This window comes from Hemicordylus capensis, chromosome 4 (assembly GCF_027244095.1).
Source record: "Hemicordylus capensis ecotype Gifberg chromosome 4, rHemCap1.1.pri, whole genome shotgun sequence".
In the NCBI taxonomy this organism is placed as follows: domain Eukaryota; kingdom Metazoa; phylum Chordata; class Lepidosauria; order Squamata; family Cordylidae; genus Hemicordylus; species Hemicordylus capensis.
This window is the reverse complement of record NC_069660.1, coordinates 246,103,109-246,123,299: the sequence shown is the minus strand read 5'-3', so window position 1 is coordinate 246,123,299 and position 20,191 is coordinate 246,103,109. Positions and strand designations below refer to the sequence as shown.

General features: G+C 45.4%; 2 protein-coding genes and 1 long non-coding RNA gene across 11 annotated transcripts in view; 1 reads left to right on the top strand and 2 right to left on the bottom strand.

The window, feature by feature from the left end:
* The window catches only part of RMC1 (regulator of MON1-CCZ1), a 34,775-nt gene extending 33,659 nt beyond the window's left edge, over nt 1-1,116 (bottom strand). For 2 of the 3 annotated variants that reach the window (XM_053249425.1, XM_053249427.1), the window contains exon 1: nt 781-1,116. In XM_053249425.1, coding sequence (XP_053105400.1) covers nt 781-1,116 — 336 coding nt within the window. The remainder of the gene's footprint in view (nt 1-780) is intronic. The other variant, XM_053249428.1, reaches the window with a different exon arrangement.
* Nucleotides 414-20,129, top strand: LOC128324644 (uncharacterized). 6 transcript variants are annotated; one of them, XR_008307000.1, is made up of 6 exons: nt 1,446-1,912; nt 3,823-3,960; nt 4,093-4,191; nt 17,333-17,430; nt 18,132-18,269; nt 19,515-20,129. It is a non-coding gene; the product is annotated as an uncharacterized LOC128324644 (long non-coding RNA). The 6 variants fall into 6 exon arrangements; XR_008306997.1 differs by lacking the exons at nt 1,446-1,912; nt 17,333-17,430 and adding an exon at nt 414-565; XR_008306999.1 differs by lacking the exon at nt 17,333-17,430 and having other exon boundaries at nt 1,330-1,463.
* The window catches only part of RIOK3 (RIO kinase 3), a 29,012-nt gene continuing 17,105 nt past the window's right edge, over nt 8,285-20,191 (bottom strand). For both annotated transcript variants that reach the window (XM_053249429.1, XM_053249430.1), the window contains exons 10-13: nt 19,526-19,606; nt 13,328-13,417; nt 12,045-12,152; nt 8,285-9,713 (exon numbers count right to left, since the gene is read on the bottom strand). In XM_053249429.1, coding sequence (XP_053105404.1) covers nt 9,603-9,713; nt 12,045-12,152; nt 13,328-13,417; nt 19,526-19,606 — 390 coding nt within the window. In that variant the 3' untranslated portion in view covers nt 8,285-9,602. The remainder of the gene's footprint in view (nt 9,714-12,044; nt 12,153-13,327; nt 13,418-19,525; nt 19,607-20,191) is intronic.

The window sequence follows — 20,191 nt, the reverse complement described above, 5'->3', positions numbered from 1 at the left end:
CCAGCACCCATCAGGCATCCTGCTACCTTTAAACAGCTATGTGACAGAGAGAAGTTCAACAGGTGCAGCTCAGTGCAGAAATGTGGTTATGGAGCAAACAACACTGCTCCTCAGAGACAAAGGCGCACCAGTTCTCCTGTACCTTTAGGTGTGCAGGAACAGGAATTTCAGCAGACACAAATTTTTGCTGCACCTACTAAAATGTCCCCTGGTGCAGGTGCAGTGCACAAAAGACAGGTTGCCCACTACTCTCCTTTATATTTGGTCACCAGCTAGAAAAAGCGGCAACACTGACATTTAAAATGAGAAGCAGCCAGGGGTTGCGTGTTGCAATTTGGCAGTAGTAAGAAATGAGGTCTGAAAAAGCGGAGGAGGGCTGGCTGGGTGATGCGCTCTCCGCCTAACAGGTGCGCTTCAAAGTGCCTTTCGGCGGTGAAGTATCAGTTCCTGCCATTCGTCACGCCCTGCTAAGAGCACGCTCAGAAGAAAAACTGACAGCAGGGTCTGGAATAATGACAATCGCTAGTGCATCAGAAGAGGAGGCGGAAGTAGAAAATCGGACGAGGTAGGGAAGACTGGCAATCTCGTGTCTGTCAGGAGGAGGAGGAGGAGGAGGAGGGAGTGACACATTCAGCAGGTTACTGCACCGGCTGGGCCGGCGAGGAGTAGGGGAGTGACTGCGCGCGCGACACGGCGGCGGCGCAAAGGGGAGGGGGGGGCAGCGAGGGGGTGTTGGTGTTGGTCGGAGGACTCCGCCCCGCCGCGCGGCCCGAGTCTCACCTGCTTATTGGCCTCGTCGAAGAAGACGCAATTAACGGGGCTCGCCTTCTCGAACTGCACGGGCCGCGCGCACAGCGCCAAGTAATAGTCCAGGGCGCTGGCGGCCGTCGCCATGGCAGCGAGGGGTGGGCCCGAGGACACTGACCCCGCGACTTCAGGCTCCTTGGGGCCTCTCCGCGCCGCTTCCTCTCGCCCCGCTGACAAGCCGGGTTTGTGTATGTGCGTCTTCCTCCCTGCGCGTCGCAGAACCGCTTCCTGGTGACGCTCCCCTTGCACATGACCACGGAGCTCTTGGTCCTTAAAGGCGCAGGACGCAGGTCGCTGATGGAGTCTCATGGAGGGAAGCAAACAACCGAAGAGGGCTGTGTCAAGGCAGCGCCGTCGTATCTAAAATCGGTGGCCCTGCGTAGAAGTTTCACTCCCTTTTCCAGAGAGATCTCTTTGGTTACCTTGAAACAGGATTTCCCGTAGCGAAAGTGTTCCTGACATGGATCACTTGAACTACTCTTGAGCATAAAAGCAGCGCTTCGTGGATCAGCCCAAAAGGGTTCTATTTAAGTGCAGGATGAGGATGAAAATGCCGCCTCCAACAAATTACAATGGTCAGCCAGATGCCCCCGCGAACCAAAGAAGCAGGTCGTTAAGGCGACAGTAGCCCCGTTTGCTCCTCGCCAGATTCAGAGGTAGACTGACTCTGAATTGGGAGGTTCCATTTAGCTATCATATCGAATAGCGAGTATTGAACTCTGCATTTGTTTAACCCCCTTTAAAGCCACCCAAGCAAGTCAATTTCTATCTGCCTGGTGGCTGTCAGAGACAGAAGGCCTCCCCACAAACAACTTTGTAATCATAGAGGATTGCTAGTTTAGGAGGTTTGAGGAGTACTAGCTGATCTGGCGCAGAGCATCTGCACCCCTAGTTCTCCCTGACTGTCTCCCCCCACCCCCATATCTTCATTTTGTCTTCAAACCCCGTCCTTTCTCCCCATCCCAGCCTGCTTTCCCTCACCACCCGCTGCCTGGCCTGGCCTGGCCTGGCCACCGCTTTCCCTCACCGCCCACCCATCCCCACTGCTATTCGGCAGCTGCTTGCAAACTCTCATGAGAGCTGCCATGCATGGGATTAGCGACAGGTATGCCTAAAAGAAATATATAGAGAAGATGTTGATAAGAAAGAAAATGCTATTGCTAAAAGTGGTTTAAAAACTAAAAAAGCAAATCAAAATGTCTTGCAAATGTTTTAGGTAAAAGAAGCAGAAAGTCTTAGCACTTTATCAGGACAAATTCTAGTGTATGGCAAATCTATCCAGAAGATGTCAATTCACTAACACGTTCTGCCAAAGTTATGGCCAATAGGAAGGCAGTTTTCAAAGTTACTAGCTTGATAGAGGCAGAACCCGTAGTTTCAAATGGATCCTTTGTCAAAGCTGAAAAGACCAAGGATATGCTCTATGGTTCAATGGGTGTGTGAATAGGTGGATACAAATTCACAAGGCCTTCTATTTATTTATCAAATTTGTACACCACCCCAAACTTCCGTCTCTGGGCAGTTAACAATAATATAAAACAAGTCAAAACATACACAAAATGTAACAATTTAAAAGTCAAACACAGATTAAAACCTAAAAATTTAAACTGAAAAAGCTTGGGTGAAGAGGTGGGTTTTAGGAAAGCCTTAGGAAAGAGAGAGTCTTTCCATCATAGCCCAGATGTTTTGAAGATAGCGCTGCTAGATGCACCTTCAAAGATACATTTGCCAGCCCTTGCAATTTCAAACCACTCCGGTAGAGGAGCACATCCTCGATTGTGGCCTGGGTAGGATGAAAACAATGCATCCTTGCATAGGATTTGAATTGGAATAATTTGCCTTTATAGTTACACCTGGTGGATAACTTCCTTTGGTTTTGAAGGATCTTACTCAAAAGCTGATTCACTATACTGTTCAGCAGAGTGTGAGAACGTCTAGATGCAGTACGCTGCCATTGTCCAGTGTTAAGAGATCTACTTCTTGTGGTAACCTCTGGTAGCAGTTCCCTGACAGTTTGAGTACCTGTGGAAACCATGGTTGTCTTGGCCACCATGAAGTAATCAGGATACTTGATGTTGAGGCAGTCAGAAAGCAGGCAACTACTTGGCTGATCAGTAGTCACAGAGGAAAAATTTGGGATCTCCTGCAGCCAGCCCAGCTGGAAGGTATCTCCCAGTGATACCTGCTCTCATGCGTGGAGCCAGATGAGTGGCGGCCTGCATCTAGCCCCACTCGGCAGCCTCCTCCAATACGCCCATGTGTGTGTGTGATGGCCCACGCCCGGGCCGCTAAGAGGAGAGCTTGAGCGGGCGTGGCCTGGGCTGCCGAGAGCCTGAATGAGCTCTCAGCTCGTCCTTTCAGGCAGTGTCGGCTGCCTGATAGGACGTTTTCCCCCTTTCTCTTCCTCCAGAGAGGGAGAGGAAGGGAAAAACTTTCTATCAGGCAGTCGGAGCTGCCTGAAATAATTGGCGAAGAGTTAACCCGGGCTCTCGGCAGTCTGGACATGGGAGGGGGGAGTTCACTCTGGGCTCGGCGGCCTTTTCCCATTGGTGGCCTGGGTTCTTTGAACCTGTTCACCCAAAGGTGGATCCGCCCTTGCCTGCCCTGGAGCAGAAACGAGTACACTTTGTGTTCTCCGAGGTGGCAAAGAGATCTATAGTTGGCAGTATCCAACTTGTGAAGAGAGGTGTAATGTATCCTGTCTTGATTTCCCATTTTGCTGTTGTTTTGGGAAAACTCAACTTAAGTCATCCGCCAGGATGTTGTCTAGGCACTTTATGTGGATGGTCATTGGATAGACTTGATGCCATATGCACCAATGCCATAGTTGTAGGCTGAGTACACAAAAACTTCAAGACACTGTCCCTCCCTGATGGTTAATGTAGGCTAGGGCAGTGGTATTGTCTAACTGCACTTGTACAACTTTCCCCCTGTAGAAGTGGTAGGAAGGCTTTCATTGCTTTGAAGACAGCCAGTAGCTTCAGGAAACTGATGTGTAATTGTGTTTGTTGGAAGGGATCACTTGCCCTGAATCTGATGTGCTCTGCAGTGGGGCCTCCAGTTTAGCAGAGAAGCATCCGTTGTTAACCAGATAGGAGTCATCATTTGAAAAGGAACCCCCTTTCCAGCAGATTTCATCCTGTCGACCACCAGGTAAGCGAGCATAGAATTTGATCTGGGAGCACTAGACATAGGCCTTGATCCACATTCGGGCAGAAGACCGACAGAAACCAAAGTTGTAATTTGTGCATCTTTAATCAGACATATTGCACCACTGTGTTGCAGGATATCATAAGTCCTAGGAATCTTTGAATGAGTCAGGCCGGTTGAGATGGATGTTGTTGGAAATGGAGAACCAGGTCCCTGACTGGAAGCGTTCACAAGGTAAGTACGCCTTCCTGGCTTCCATGTACAGGCCTGCTCCAATGTAGTTGATAACATGAACTGGCCAGGATTTTTTCCAATTGACTTGGATCCCCAAGGCCTGGAGGAGAGACAGTACATATTTTGTCTGAGAACATAACTCTCCTCTGTCTTTGGAAGTCAGGAGCCAGGTATGAATAGACCAATATACCCTGGGTCCACAGGTAGGCTACCACTGCAGCCATACATTTTGTAAATACTCTGGGGGCAGTGGCGAGCCTGAAGAGTAAGACTGTGTATTGGTACACTTGATTTCTTACTGCAAACCTCAGGTTGTGTGTTGTGCCCCAATACCAGTGTGGAAATACTTGTCCGAGATCCAGCATTACAAGCCAGTTCTCTTGGTACAAAAGAGGTAGGGTCTCTTGTAATGCTATCATGCAGCATTTTCACACAGACTAATTTGTTCAGGTGGTGGGTAAGTGCTGCTGATTTATTTGTTTGTTGGAATTGCTTTTTAAATTCCTCTAGAGAGAGGACCTCCAGGGCATTTTGTAGATCTTCCCATAAGCCATGGGTGTATTTTACAGTGCATGCCAAATTGAAAGACAATGAATATCCTCTGAAGCATCCCGCTCTTCCCTAGTTATCGAGTGCACCACTCCATCGTCCTAGGTCTGGTCATTGACATACTATGCCTGCAGACAAGGTGGCGGGGGGATGGATATTTTGGGAAGAAATATTTATTCCACCTCATGCCTATCTGTTAAGATAGGGAACATAGGAAGCTGCCATACACTGAGTTAGACTATTATCTTAGAGAAACCAGGGAGGGATCTTGGAATCTTCTCCTCTCCCTGAGGGGAGGGAGCTGCTCTGGGAAGAGCAGAAGGTTCCAAGATCCCTCCCTGGCTTCTGTAAGATAGGGCTGAGAGAGATTCCTGCCTGCAACCTTGGAGAAGCTGCTGCCAGTCTGTGAAGACAACACTGAGCTAGATAGAGCAATGGTCTTTGGTCTTGGAGAAGAGGAAGGAGCCTCCAATCCCAACTGTTTGCGTTTCGACTTTGAACGCTCCAGTGTCGAAGGGAGAGCAGACTTTGAAGAGAGCTTTGGGATTCAAAACGATGCCAATGTCGAGCTTGATGTTGATGGCTGTAGTCTTGTAGGAGGTAGGGATGTGCAAAAAATTTCGGGCACAGAACGATCTGTGCCCGAAATGAGCAATTTCGGGTGATTCGGGGCCAAACCGAATCACCCCTGATGTCCCCCGATATTTTTCGGGGCCGAGCCGAATCACCCGAATTTCAGGCCCGAAAAATTCGGGTGATTCGGTTCATGGTTGATTTGGGGGGATTTTTTGAAGTTTTAGTGACTTTGGGGCAGTTCGGGGGCATAGCATGGGATCTGGGCAAAAAGAGTGGGGTGGGGTGGTAGTGCCTAATGGGTGCAGGCGACCACCCCAATTTCAGGGGGATCGGGCAAAGGGCTGATTTTTGGGAAATTTCTGAAGTTTTCATGTCTTTGGGGCAGATTGGGGCAGAAAGTGGGGCCTGGGGCAGAATGGTGGGGTGGGGTGGTAGTGCCTAATGGGTGGAGGCTACCACCCCAATTTCAGGGGGATTGGACAAAGGGCTGATTTTTTGGGAATTTTTGAAGTTTTAGTGACTTTGGGGCAGTTTGGGGGCAGAAAGTGGATCTGCCCCAAAAGAATGGGGTGGTGTGGTAGTGCCTAAAGGGTGGAGGCTACCACCCCAATTTCAGGGGGATTGGGCAGAGGGTTGATTTTTTGGGAATATTTGAAGTTTTGGTGTCTTGGGGCAGATTGGGGGCAGAAAGTGGATCTGCCCCAAAGGAGTGGGGTGGGCTGGTAGATAGTGCCTAATGGGTGAAGGCTACCACCCGTCCCCAATTTCAGAGTGATTGGGCAGAGGGGTGAATTTTGGTGAATTTCTGAGGTTTGTCTTCATAAGGTGAAGTGTGCTAAATTGATTACTTCCTCATATTCATAGTAATTGAGAGTGTGAAAAAGTGAAAGTGGGGTCATGAGAGTTGTTTAATTGAAAAAAATCTCATTTGCTATGATAGAATGAGAATTCACACCTCAGAAGTTTTTTCTACCACTACCACCCCACCCAAAAATTTTGCCCCTGGGCCCCTTCCCCCACCCGAATCGATTCGGATTCGGATTAAATCCGAATCCGAACCGAATCAAGGGTGATTCGGGTGGCCCATATTCGGGCACAAAACAGAACAGGGGTGATTCGGTTCGGGTCCCGAACCGAATCACCGAATACCCGAATTGCACACCCCTAGTAGAAGGAAGCTTAGATGCCAACATAGAAACCAACATAGAAGCACACTGTAGGTGTGGGGGTGGGACTCGGTCACCTCAATGAGCTGCGGCATTCTACCACGAGGGTCCTGTACAAGGCACATTACCCATTCTTACGGATCTCGACGGATTTTGATCCAGATCTTATAGTAGCTTAAATGGTAACTCTAAATTGTCTCAAGAGCTACTCAATAGTATTCTTTCCAACACAGACATTAATAACTAGGTTAGTAAAAGGTATATAAAATGCCATATGTTGTTAGATTCAAAAGGACATATTCTGTTCCTGATACATTCTTTGAAGAACTCCTACCCAGTACATTCTTTGGAAACTAGGGACACATTTACACTGCTATTCTGATATTAGGCTTTACATGTAGTTTCTGCAGTGCAGTCTAGTCTTTCCTTTGGTGCACAGCAGCTGTAGAGTCAGTCAGTGGGCAGATTCACATACAACACAGAACCTGATATCCCCCCAGCCTGAGGATGGTGCTGCAGTCAGTAACATTTCTTGGTTTGTTGGAAACAGCTGAGCCGAGCCAGAGTCACAGCCTTTGGCTGGCCCTCCCAGCAAGGTTCTCAATGCTGTCTGAACCTGCACTGCCTTGTAGCCACTGGTTGCAGTGGCACAGGGGGAGGGCTCACCCAAAACAAGCCAGAGGCTCTCATAGAGCATGGGTACAGGCATAATAGACACCTGTGATGGAGCCATACCTACTCTCTCAAATCTTCATTGAGAATCTTCAAATCAAATCTTCAGCTTCAAATCTTCATTGCAGTAGTCGGCTTACATCCCCACCTTGGTGTGGGTTCAGACAATTACAGACAAGTCAGCTACCGACTCTGTAAGTAGATTCTAAGTCACTCGCACACCTTCCCTGCATCCTGTGACTACATATAGCTCATCCTAGGGAATTCTCATGCATACACAAAACTTATGTTGCCTATAGTGACAGTCGATTGAACCTGATTGTATGCATGGCACTTTTAGTAATTACATGCTAAGGAGCTGCTTGTTCCTATTCTACAGCTGCTCTTTGGGGGCTGGGAAATGTTGCAACAAGTTGATTTTGGAGGGGGAAATGGTACAAGTACTTGAGAAACAAAAAGTATTGGCAGCTTTCGATACTATTGACCATAGTATCCTTCTGGAACGTCTGAGGGGATTGGGGGTGGGAGGCACTGCTTTGCAGTGGTTCCGCTTGTATCTCATGGGCAGATTCCAGATGGTGTCCCTTGGAGACTGTTATTCTGAATCTGAACTTTCCTATGGTGTCCCTCAGGGCAAATCAGTATGGTCTCCGATGTTTAACATCTACATGAATCCGCTGGGAGAGATCATCTGGAGATTTGGTGTTTTCTTCACCATGAATCCCACTGCCTGTTGAGATCTAGAGAGGTTCACCTGCAGTGGCTGCCAACTCGCTTGGTGGCTACTCAGGAACCAACCTTCTCCGTTGCTGCCCCTGGACTTTGGAATGCACTCCCTGTTGAAATAAGAGCCTCTCCATCTCTGGCAACTTTTAAAGAGTGCTGAAGACACATTTATTCACCCAGGCTTTTAAATAGATTCATTGTTTAAATTTTAATGCTGGTTTTAAATTTTAATGTTTGTGTTTTTAATGTTTAAATGATTTTAATTGTTTAATTGGTTTAGTTTTGATTTTAACTGTTAATTGATTGTTTTTATTTGTTGTAAACTGCCCTGAGCCATTTTTGGAAGGGCAGTAAGTAAGCAAGCAAGTAAATAAATAAATAAAGCAAGCAAGCCTACACACAAAAACCTGTAAGAGCTCATGTATTTATTTCCTCTCCATTTCTGCATGAACAACATTTTCATAGGCCATGGTATCACACAGCAACACTCTCACTACAATGTTATGAAGGGCGAATTCAAAAGAAGAAACCTGAAAAGGGAAGTTTTACATCTCTTAAGTCTATTTCAGTGAATGAATGTCTCTTATGCTGGCCTCACCAGAATGCATAGGATTTAGGTACACAAATATAATGCAAGAACAAAGCTGGAGACAGATCCTGAGAGCTCTGTGTCATTTCCATATAAGACCTATAGGTACATTCATTGTTATGCCTCTGGATTTCTTCATACAAGTATACCAACAATGGCCTTGGTTCTGCTGTTTTGTTTTTTATTTAGTTTTGAAAGTCATATGAATAGAATCATACTGTATTAGATTAGAGGCCATGCTACATGCAGACTCCTAAATGCAAGGGACACTTTCTGATTCATTCCTTGAATAATTTGTTCTACAAAGATGGAAATCTGCCATCATCTTAAGGACTATGAAATTAGGATACAAATAAAGGGAACTCCTGCTGAGCATAGCCCATTCATTTTACACATTAAAACCTTCCATTTTTTAAAAGCACTGTTTGAGAAACAGATAACCAAATATATTTGCTACTGATAATATAGAAATTTTTCCCTTTTTACTTCAGTTTGGAAAAATGAACAATAACTAAACTACATTATGGCCTAAAGATTTAAGAGTCAAATTATAGGCTATATACCTCAAATATTATATTTTTAATCTGTGAAAAAACCATAGAAAACATGAGGCTATTATTTTGAGTGACTAGGATAAAGTTATTTTGTTTATAAGATCTGAAGGATCTCTCACTGAATTTTTGTAAAAAATAGTAATCTTGTTACTAGATTAGTGTTGAATGTTTCTGAAACATGCAGTACATCTTCAACACTCTGAACCCTTAAGGAACAGATGTTCTGTAATAGAGAAGAGAATCTATCGCTCCTACACACATTTGACATTTGTAGGACTTCAGAATAAAATCTGAAATTGTCACATCATTTTGGAAAATTTAAACCACACACTGAACTCAGCTATGGTGTAACTGAAAAAAAGTTCATCTGCCAGATTGAAAAAAATGACATTCCATTCTTACAGGGTTACATGGCAAGTCCCAGTGGCCTGTGGACTTTCTGAAGACACAAAGCACCAATGCATATTCCCTGAAGTTCATTTATGGCATTCTGAGCTGACCACAATTTGTTGCTTTTGGCAGCTGTGTTTAATCACTGCATTTGAAGTCAAATGCAAGAAACAGATCAGTTCACTTGTGCTATTTGTTGCAAAATGTTTGTGGACCCCCATCATCATCATGTGAAAACGTTGAAAACTTTTTCCCATAATTCTGTACATGATCTTCATTAATCTTCTCCAAAGTTTCAATCTAGAAAAGCAGGAAAACAGATATCTTTAGCATCGTCTATGCTACAATTTATTGTAGCTCTAACTTAGTAAAGTACTGATTTGCTGAATTTGCACTATGTTTAGATCAGATGGTTCTCACCTTGTGATATATAACATAGCATTGCCAAATTACAAATTAAGTCTATGTTTGTGCCTCTGTGAGTTAATTCCATACAAAAAAGCCTAAACTCTACTGGCTTGGCTTACTTTTTCTTCTCACTGGCATAGTTGCAAGCCTTATAACACCATTCTCAAAATGTATTTCTCACAGAAGCAATTTGCACAACAACTGTACAGGCAAGACAAATCTGCAAACCATGTGGCTCACCTGGGTAATCACCCTTTGTATTTGGGGAATGAACAAGGCATCATGAGGAAAGCAAGGGAAGACAACAGCATCAGCAGCTCAGCGCACAGACCATATTGACCATGGTCCAAGTACAGGGAGAGTAGCTTGGGATCTCCAATATACCTTTTTGCACTGTTGTATTTTTGTGGAAACATTTCCTCTCTTGAAAGTGAAGGAAGCCACACTTATACAGGTGTTTTTCATGCCCAAGGGCCCTTTGGCCATGTAGTTCCCCAAACAGCAGTCTACCATGCCACATTATTAACACATTTGATTCTAAAGGGACTTTAGAAAGCAGTTTGTGATGCGATATAAAGCTTAAAAGAAGTCAATACCACAACTGGCCATACTAGCCCTTGGGCTTGCACAAAATAGCTCTTAGAATTTCAACCAATGGGTTGGATCCAGTAGACCACAAGCAGAGTCCAGCTCTCCTCCCCACTGAAGCTGCTGTGCTTCTCAAAAAGCCACTTCTGAGTTGAGGGAGCCTCCAGAACAGTTGTAGAATGTAGCACTGAAGCTGCAGCGGGAGGGGGGAATTGGCAGAAATTTTTGTGAGCAGAGGTTATTTTCTGCTTGTGCAAGGCGCCTGTAGATATTACCCTTGTATCTTGTTAAAATGTCAAAGACACCACAATTCTTTTACTTAAAATGTTACAAATATTTAACATTTTTAAGCATGCATGTAAGACATCTGCTGAAAACAGCCTGAAATTTTTTCTTAAAAACTTGACAAATGTTTCTAAACCTCAACATGCCATTTTTATGGCCCCATCAACAGCTTTAATATCCAGAAGTCCCAATACTACATTAAAACACAGCAGTACAAGTGTGGCTACCATTTCTCCCAATACCACATTAATGGCACCAAACATTACTTGTCAGATAAGGCAGTATCTGATGGCAGATGCAGATGCAGCCCCTTCTACCCCACTCTTTAAATCAGGTTGCAAGACTAAACATAAAAAAAACCTGGAGTTGAGATCAATTGCAGTAGAGCTTCCTTCCTATTAAGTCACAAATCATCCTCAAGACTATGCTATGAATCGATCTCCTGAAGATCCTAATGTTTGCCTGTTTCATCAACTGGAAAAGGCCAGACTAACACTTTGATTCTTGCTATATCCAAGATTTGCACTAACACTCTATACAGAGAAGCTGAAGCTCCCTTTAGTGGTCATATTTCTTAGAGAAAAATTAAGAATCTTGTTGCACCATTAAGATTAACATGTTTATTTTAGCATACACTTTTGTAAAAGACTTTATCAGATGATTGCATCTGATGAAGCAGAATGCAGTCCTAATAGTTTATGTGATAATAAGTGTTAGTCTAAGGTGCCACAAGACTACTGTTTTTGCTGCAGCAGACTAACATGGTTACCAAGGAAGGCACCATTCTTGAGGATATGATGCCTCATACTTCTGTCAAAAAAGGATGGCCACACAGAGACTGCTGTGGTCAGCCTTTTTTGACAGAAGTATGAGAGACTGCTAGCTGCACAAGATGGTGAACCAAAGACACAGAGACTGCTAGCTGCACAAGACTGTGAGCCAAAGCAGCGTGAGGACAGGATTGCCAACCCTCCCAAACTAGCCTGGAGTCTTCCAGAATTGACACAGATCTCCTAGTGACTACATAATGCAATCTGGAAGATTTTAATGGATCTCTATTGTGGAAAATAGCTTCAGAATTGGCAGCCCTAGTTGAGGAAGAGCTGTACACAGAGCCATAACTTTCATTGAAGCTTTTGTCACAGCTGTTCCAAAAACCATGTAGACAAGCTACTGTTCGCTTGGAACAGTGGCTGTGCCAAATAACCCGAAATAAAGCTCTGGCTGCGTGATGTGGCTCCCTCTGCTCATGCACAAGGAGCATCTTTGGCAGCTCTTCTTACTGAAGATGACCACATTTAAGCTATTCCTTTTCCACTGCCCTGCCAGCCGCCACTCCTGAAACTTTACCTCAGCGAGGAAGTCCACTTCATTGTCAGCTGCAAAATTTAAATCTGAGACAGCATTGAAGAGCTCTCGTTCACCAAGTGCTTCAGATACACCATTCTTCTGGAAGAACTTTTGTAAAAAGCAAGAAAAATTATTGCCCATCATCTGCATAAACATTTCTAATGTATTAGGTTTTGCGATCTTACCATCGTTTTAACCTATTTCTTGAAGGGAAGAAGGCTTAGGAAGATGTGTGAGAGTGTACGCATGTGAGTCCATATGGCCCCTCTAATAACCTTTGCATTTACAGTCTAATACAAACCAAATCCACAGCACATGGGAGGGGATCCCAGTGAAGGGGCTTGTTGGTTTGTTTAACCACTATGTCATGTTTTAAGATGGTGGCCACTCCAAGTTCAGGCAACACCCCTTTGTAATTCATGTACTGATGGTTGGATACAAACCAAGTTCATAGCACATAGAAGAGAGTCCTAGGCAAGTGTCACCACATTAAGAGGCAGAAAGTAGACTACATGTTCTACTTAGAACTACTTGTCTCCCCCACCTGCCCAGACTAATAATTTTTTAAAGTAGCTATTACTGTGGACTTGTCGACTTGCAATACTTTCTCCTATGTTTTCTAATTTGCAATTGCCTCCTGGCCACTCTCCTCTCAAATATAGGCTTGCTGGGGAGCAGGAAGGTTTTGCCACTGCCCATCTCTGGATCAAGGTCTTGAACCAAGGCATACTTATACAGTATTACAAAAATGCCTAAGTTTTCCACAAGCCAACTTGATTGCCAGCATACAGTTGTAGTGTATTTGTCCAGTGTCCTAAAGAGAAACACCATGATAGTCAAGAAAACTATAGTCAAAAACTTAACCACCACTGACTGACAACCAGTGTAACATTGCATACTCTAAATAACATTGGGTGTGCAATGTTGTTCAGCAGGGAAGGAGCAATCCACCTCTTCTAAAGTTTTTTTTTTTTGTGGGGGGGAGAGACAGCATACTTGTGTTTGCCATCCAAAGGGGATCCAGATGTCTCATCCCCTGGCATGTTACTCACTCCCCCTCCATCCATGACACTCACTATTATGGCATTCATCTGCAGAGGTGAATGCCATAATCATGAGCGGCAAGGGCTGGGTGAGTAAGTGACATGCCAGGGGGTGGAAAGTCCAGACCCACTTTGGATGGCATGCACAAGTTCCAAACATCTGAAAAGGGTTATATAGAATACCTCATGATGAATGTTCTATAACTGAATCCATAACATCAAGGTTTTTAGATTTCTTACCTGAGAAACATTTCTGCAATCTCTGAACAAGAACTCCAGTCCATGTGGATGGGTTGGCTCCACAGACTGACTGACATCAATTAACCAGACCTATAGTAAATAGAAGCAGCATTGGTCACTCACTATGAAGGCTTCTTCTTGCTGCTAGATTGGAGAACATTCTCATTATGGCATTCTCATGTGAGTTATCCTTTCCATGTGCTCCAGAGGCAGGACTTGAGGCTTTATAAGCCCCATGACAGGTAAGTAACCCCTCCCAGTTCTAATAAGCCAAGTATATGTACAGTGATAGACAGAATAAAGAACATAAAGAGAATGCAGAACCAGTCGACGCAGAGGCCCGAACGGGTGGATTGAGATGTCCTCCAATCCAGCAACAAGAAGCAGCCTTCACGGAGAGTGACCAATTCTCCTCTCTCTGCTGCTGGAGGAGAACATCTCATGTGGGACATGCCACAACTAGGAACCCTGGATGGGAGCATCTGCATCTACTGGGGTGAGAGAACTTGTTGGAGCACTTGTCTGCCAAAAGCTGCACAAGCAGAGTGATGCAGATCAAGCTTATAATCTCTAGTGAAAGTCCGAGGGGGGACTTCCATGTGGCTATCTTGCAGATTTCCCCAAGGGTGGGATTAGTGGAAGAGGCAGCAGAAGTAGCATCAGACATTGCTGAGTGCACCATGACTTTGAGAGGAGGCTGCACTTCATAAGCTAACACTATTTAATCCATTTAGTGATGGTAGGGGCTGATGCTTTCTGACCCATAGTGGCTGCGAGGAAGAAAATGAACAATGCCTCCATTTATCTGAGGGATGCAGTACGATCAAAGGTCACCTTTCAGCAGTGCTGGACATCCAAATGATGCCACTACTTTCCCAAGGCATGGACAGAAGGAGGGAAGAATGACTTTCTGGGCATGATGGAAGACTGATGGGACCTTGGGAAGAAAGGATGGATCAGGGATCAAGCTTACAGAGTCCGATGAGAAGATGCAGAAGTTCAGGTTTGTTGACAAGGCCCTGAGTTCTGAAACACACCTAGTGGAGGTGATGGCCACCAAGAAGGCCAGTTTAAAGGAGAGGAGCTGTAGAGATATGGAACAAAAGGGTTCAAAAGGTAGTGCATGTAGAACCCTGATAACTTTGTGCAGATCCCATGAAGGGAACCTGTGTACCACTGGTGGTGCCTTGAGTGTGATCCCCCTTAAGAAGTGCTTGAGGTGGGGGTGAGAAGTCAATGCTTTCTTTTTGGACTTAGAAAGCAGAGACGTCAGTGCTGCCGCCTGTTTTAATGTGTTGGCTCAGAGTCTCTGCTCCAGGCCTTCTTGTAGGAAAAGTAGTAACTTAGGGAGGCCACCATGTTCTGGACTGAACATATGACACCAGCATAGCAATAGCAATAGCACTTACATTTATATACCGCTCTATAGCTGGAAGCTCTCTAAGCGGTTTACAATGATTTAGCATATTGCCCCCCAACATTCTGGGTACTCATTTTACCGACCTCGGAAGGATGAGTCAACCTTGAGCCCCTGGTCAGGATCGAACTTGTAACCTTCTGGTTACAGGGCGGCAGTTTTACCACTGCGCCACCAGGGGCTCCCACCAGGGAACACCCACCATGTAGATTGATAGATCTGGTTTGTGGAATCCCTTCTGGAAGCAAGGATGGTGTCCAAAACATTTGGCACATAACCATAGTGACGCAAGATGCCCTGTTCAGTCCAAAGTGTCAAGCCTGAATCACGCTAGGTTGGAATGAAGGACTGGCCCCTGCTGCTGAAGGTCCAGGGTTAGTGGAAGGAACCAGAGTCCCTATACTGCCAAGTGTAGGATGTCAGCAAACCAGGGGCAGCATGGCCAGTGTGGTGCCACTAGGATTACTTGAGCAGTCGAATCCAGTGAAGAAGTCTGCTGATGACTGGAACTGGTGGAAAGGCATAGAGTACAACCTCTGGCCATTGGGCTGAGAAAGCATCCACATCCTCCACACCCAAGGAAAGTGGGTGAAGAACTGCTCAAGATTCACATTGGCCGGAGAGAAGAAGAGACCCACTCAGGGATGGACAAAGGCTCATGTCAAGAGCTGGAATACCATGGAGCTGAGGATCCATTCAGCTGGGTGAATTTGTGTTTGGTTGAGCCAGTCTGCCTGAGTGTTTTGACGCCCACTGATGTGGTATGCAATCAGTGAGGACAGGTGAGATTCTGCCCAATGAAGTAAAAGGGTCATCTCCAGGTGGAGAGATTTTGACCTGGTGCCTCCCTGACAATTCACATGAGCTTTTGCCATTACATTGTCCATGCTGATAAATATGTGCCGGCATTGCAGTAGTGGCTGGAAGGCTCTTAGGGCTAGCCAGATGGCTCTGAGTTCGTCAATTTATACTGTGACTCTGTTCTAGTGGACTCCACTTCCCTTGGGAGGTACGGTGGAGGCAGTGTGCCCCCCAGGCTAGTAGGCTGGCACCTGCAGTCATGATTATCTTTGGGGGATCCAGGAACATCTTGCCCTGAACTAGACATGACGGTTGAGTCCACCAATTCAGAGAAAGTGGTACTTGTGGCAGAAGCTCCACCCTTGTCGTGAGACACTGAGCAATTTAAGCTTGAAAGGGTAAGAGAAACCACTGTAATGCCCAGAGGTGGAAGCAAGCCCAAGGGACTGCTTCCATAGAGGCTACAGTGAGTCCCAGCAGTTTGGTCAATAGCATTACCAGCATCTTCTGTGATGCCGAGATTTGCTGTACTGGAGACATGATCTTTAGGATGCACTCCAGAGATAGTAGACTACAGTCCCTGGATGTGTCTATGATCACCCCTAGGTGATGGAGATTTGTGGATGGTGTCAGATGGCTCTTTGTCATGTTCATGAGGAAGCAGTGGTTGGACAGTGTTTGCAGCATCATCTGCACGTCCAACTGACCTGCCTCCAAGGATGATGATGAGATCGTCCAGGATAAGCAAAGACCAATATCTTCTGTAGACCAAGGTGCACCATCAGTTGTGCCAGAACTTTTGTGAATATCTGTGGGACAATGACAGCCTGAATGGGAGCACCCAGTATTGGTAATGCAGACCTGAAGTGGAGAACAGAACGGCTTGCTGGGTGGATTGGTATGTGCAGGTAAGCTTCTGTCATGTCCACGGGTGCCAGGAAATCAGAATGCTGAAGAGTCTCCACTATGGAGTGAAGGGTCTCCATCCTTAATTTCCTGCGTTGTACCTATCTGTTGAGAAAATATAGGTCTAAAAATGCCTGCGGTGAGCCATCTTTTTGTGGCATGGTAAATATAATGCCCATGCCCCTTTGGTGCGCTTGAACCAGTTCAATTGCTGCTATGGAAACTAAGTGTTGGATAGCACTAAGCAGGTTTGTGTGCTTGGTAGGCAAATTTGACTGGGGTGTTGGAAGGAAGCGGTCATTGAGGATTGCACTCAGTTCTATTTTGTAACTCTGCTCTATGGTACTCAAAACCCATTTGTCTGGCGTACTGGCCTCCCAAGCGTAGAATAAGTGGGATACGTGAATTCCCATGCCGAGCCTGGGTGAGTCAGGAAGATTGGGTTGAGCACTGAAAGCCTGATGGGGTTAGTTTGGCTGTGTTGGCAGGGCGCTGTTTGTTCCAATAGGAACACTGCAGTTGATTGTCCATGTCTCAAGGTCTAAAATGGGTGCGAAAGGGACAAAAGGATTGGAAAGACCAGTGAGGCGGCTTCCTGTCTTCCCTAGGTGGAACAGATGGGAGTGTCGCCTTTTTGTCTTTAGTCTCCATGAGTACTTCCTGGAAGGCCTCATCACCAAAAGGTTTCGTAGATGTGTAGGGAACAGCTGCCAAGTTTTTACATGAGGCAGGGTCTTCCTGCCAGTGTTTGAGCCATAAAGAACACCAGGCTACTGCCATAGGTGCTGTTGAGCAGGATGTGAATCTAACTGAATCCAGCGTGGTATCTGCTGTAAACACCTGTGCTTTTTGAATTTTTAACAGTGTTTGTCATTGTCTAGCTATATCTGCAGGAGGAGACTGTAACAGTTCATATACCCAGAGCAGCGAGACCTTTGCCATAATGGATGCTGCTGAGGACACCTGGATAGCCAGAGAGGTCTCATGCCCCTTCTTTAAATTAGATTCAATCTTTTTCTCAGTCTAGTCCCTGAGAGGGCTATTGTCACCACAGGGTAGGATGTAAAGAAAAAAGAATGTCCAGAAAGTAAAGCATCTGTGGGAAGTACCTGGAACATCTCAGATGCTGTTTGCGTGAGACCATACAGCTTATTGACCAGCTGAATGGGTTTCCTGTGCACTGCTGGCACTTGCCATTCTTGGAGAACTGTCTCTGCAAAGGAGTGGGAATGGGAAAAGCAACTCCTTAAGTTTTGAAGTTGGAAAAACCAAAGTTTCCCTGGGAGGGAGTGGATTGTTAAACTTGTGATTGTTGCTGCGGGCCTAGATTGTTTAAGGCCTTATGGAAAAGGTATGAGAAGTCCTCAGGTATTAACAGCCTTTTAGAATTGGCTGAATACTCTAAATTCTGGTCATCAGACCATTCACCCCCTTCCTTTGAGTCAGCAACTAAGTCAGGGTTGTCTGGGACCTCCACTAGGCTTTCAACATTATCATTGGGTCCTGGGTTGGATGGAGTGAGGTCAGGTCCCATGAGGTGGAGGTTCTGGTAAATCATAGTCTGAAATACCAGAGGAATCGGATGGGGAGCCCTGTTCCCTGTGGTGTTTCCTAGTTTTTTTTTACAGCTCTTTGACTTTAGATTGTTTTTACATCTATGTCTTTTCTTTGACTTCTTAGGTGAAGGTTCTGATGAGGAAGATGAAGAGTCTCTGTTCTTAAACCCCTTTTTGTCAGACTTGATGTGTTTGTGCTGTTGCAAAGACTTATCAAGCACATTTTGGAACCATGCCTACCAGCTAGCCAGCATTTTAACAGGTAAGGCTGGACTGGGGATCAGAAGAGTGGGAAAGCAAGAAGCTCCTGGGCTCTCTGGCTCCAGAGCTTTAGGCTGCAGCTGTCTTGGTGGATCGCCAGGTAGGACTGGCCTGGGAAGGGTAGGCTGTGATGGCTGAGAAGGCCTAGGCTCCACATCATCTTCTTGGTTGCTGGGGTTTTTTGGCCCCAACATTCTTCTTGGGATCGGGAGGGTCCCACTCGGAATGCTCCCACCCCAGAGACCAGATTCTGCTGGCCTCTGCAGTGGATCATGAATAGGCTCTGCGGGCCCATCCGGTGACTGGTCAGCCCCTGTTGGTAAAGGGACTCAGGGCCTTTGAGAGGCCACACAAGAAGGGCTGCTGGGTGCACCAGTTCCTCTGCGGCGTCTGGAAGCTCCACTGGGGAAGTGGAGGGAACTGCTGGCAAACCAGATACTCCCAGCGTCCGGGGGTGGGGCGCTGTGCTTACATTTCCTGGCCCCCGAAAAGCCCTCCATGGGATCAGGGCCTTCTCCTCCACCTTACAGTGGCACTGGCAAGGACCTTGGGGTTGTTGACAGGCCTGCTGCCTGGGATTGAGGGACTGCACTCCTTTCTGCTGGAGGAAAAAGCAGGTTCCTTTCCTTTAGGCACCAGTTCTAAAGGAAATCGTCTAAAGCAGGCCTGCTCAACTTAGGCCCCCCAGCTGTTTTTGGACTACAACTCCCATAATTCTCAGCCACAGCAGCCAATAGCCAGGGATTATGGGAACTGTAGGCCAACATCTGCAGGAGGGCCAAAGTTGAGCAGGCCTGGTCTAAAGGATGCCTCAATCTAGTGGCTTGCTCCATTGAAAAGAAGAAAGAAGGGAAGAAATGGGAACAAACAGAATGAGAGACGAATTTTAAAAAATAAAAAAAATAAGAAAAGATAATGGAGAAGGAATGCTCTGGCTAGAAAGCCTAGAGGGAAAAGACAAAAGGTAAATCTAAGAAATAAATGAAGAGAGATAAAATAATTCAGAGGAGGCTTGGCTGGGAAGCAAAAGGCAAGCTCTGGAGCAAGACAACAGGATTAGAAGAACTGGGAGGGGTTACCTTTCCTCGGGCTTATAAAGTCTCAAGCTAATTAACTTAAGTCCTGCCTCTGGAGCACGTGGGAAAAATAACCCGTGTGAGATGTCCTCTTCCAGCAGCAGATAATTGGCTGTTTTTAGACATATGCAAAAAGGACTACAGATTGACTATAATTTTCCTCCAATTAGAATCTGCTCACCTGTCCACCATGCCACAACATGTTGTACTCGCTCAGATCAGCATGAACCAAACTGCACTCTTTATACAACTTTTGCATCATCTAGAAGAAAGCAGCAAGTGATTATTTGGAGCATTTTTTATTCAATTAAAACATTAAAAATCAGCACTAGATGAGAAGTTAAATACAAAAAAGCTTAATGCAGAACATATGAAAGCATCTTTGTAGATTTATCACATCCAAGTTTTAACAGATACAGTGCTAGAAGTGTTCACTCAAGTTAACTTATCTGAGTAGTCAGCTAGTACAACTGCATATGACTGATAGGCATGTTTAGGTAACTCCCTGGTTTTCCTGCTTCTACTGAAACTAGTTAGTGCAATTTTTATATTACACTAAGAAAGCAGTCCTAAAAGTTTACAGCCTATCTTCCAGATATTGTAGGACTATAGGAAATAACTTCAAGAAAATTACTGGTTGCACAGAACCTCTGCCTTCATGTATAGTGACCACTTTTTCTGTTATATTTCACATTCTAGCTACTTCTGCTAAAGTTTGTCTCCAGTATAAGAATTCCGATTGTGACCACCACAAACTATGAAAATAAAGAATGTATTATCAGTTACACACTCTCAAATTCTTGCCAATAGTTTTTTTAATTGCAAACCACCCTGAGCCTTTTCGGAA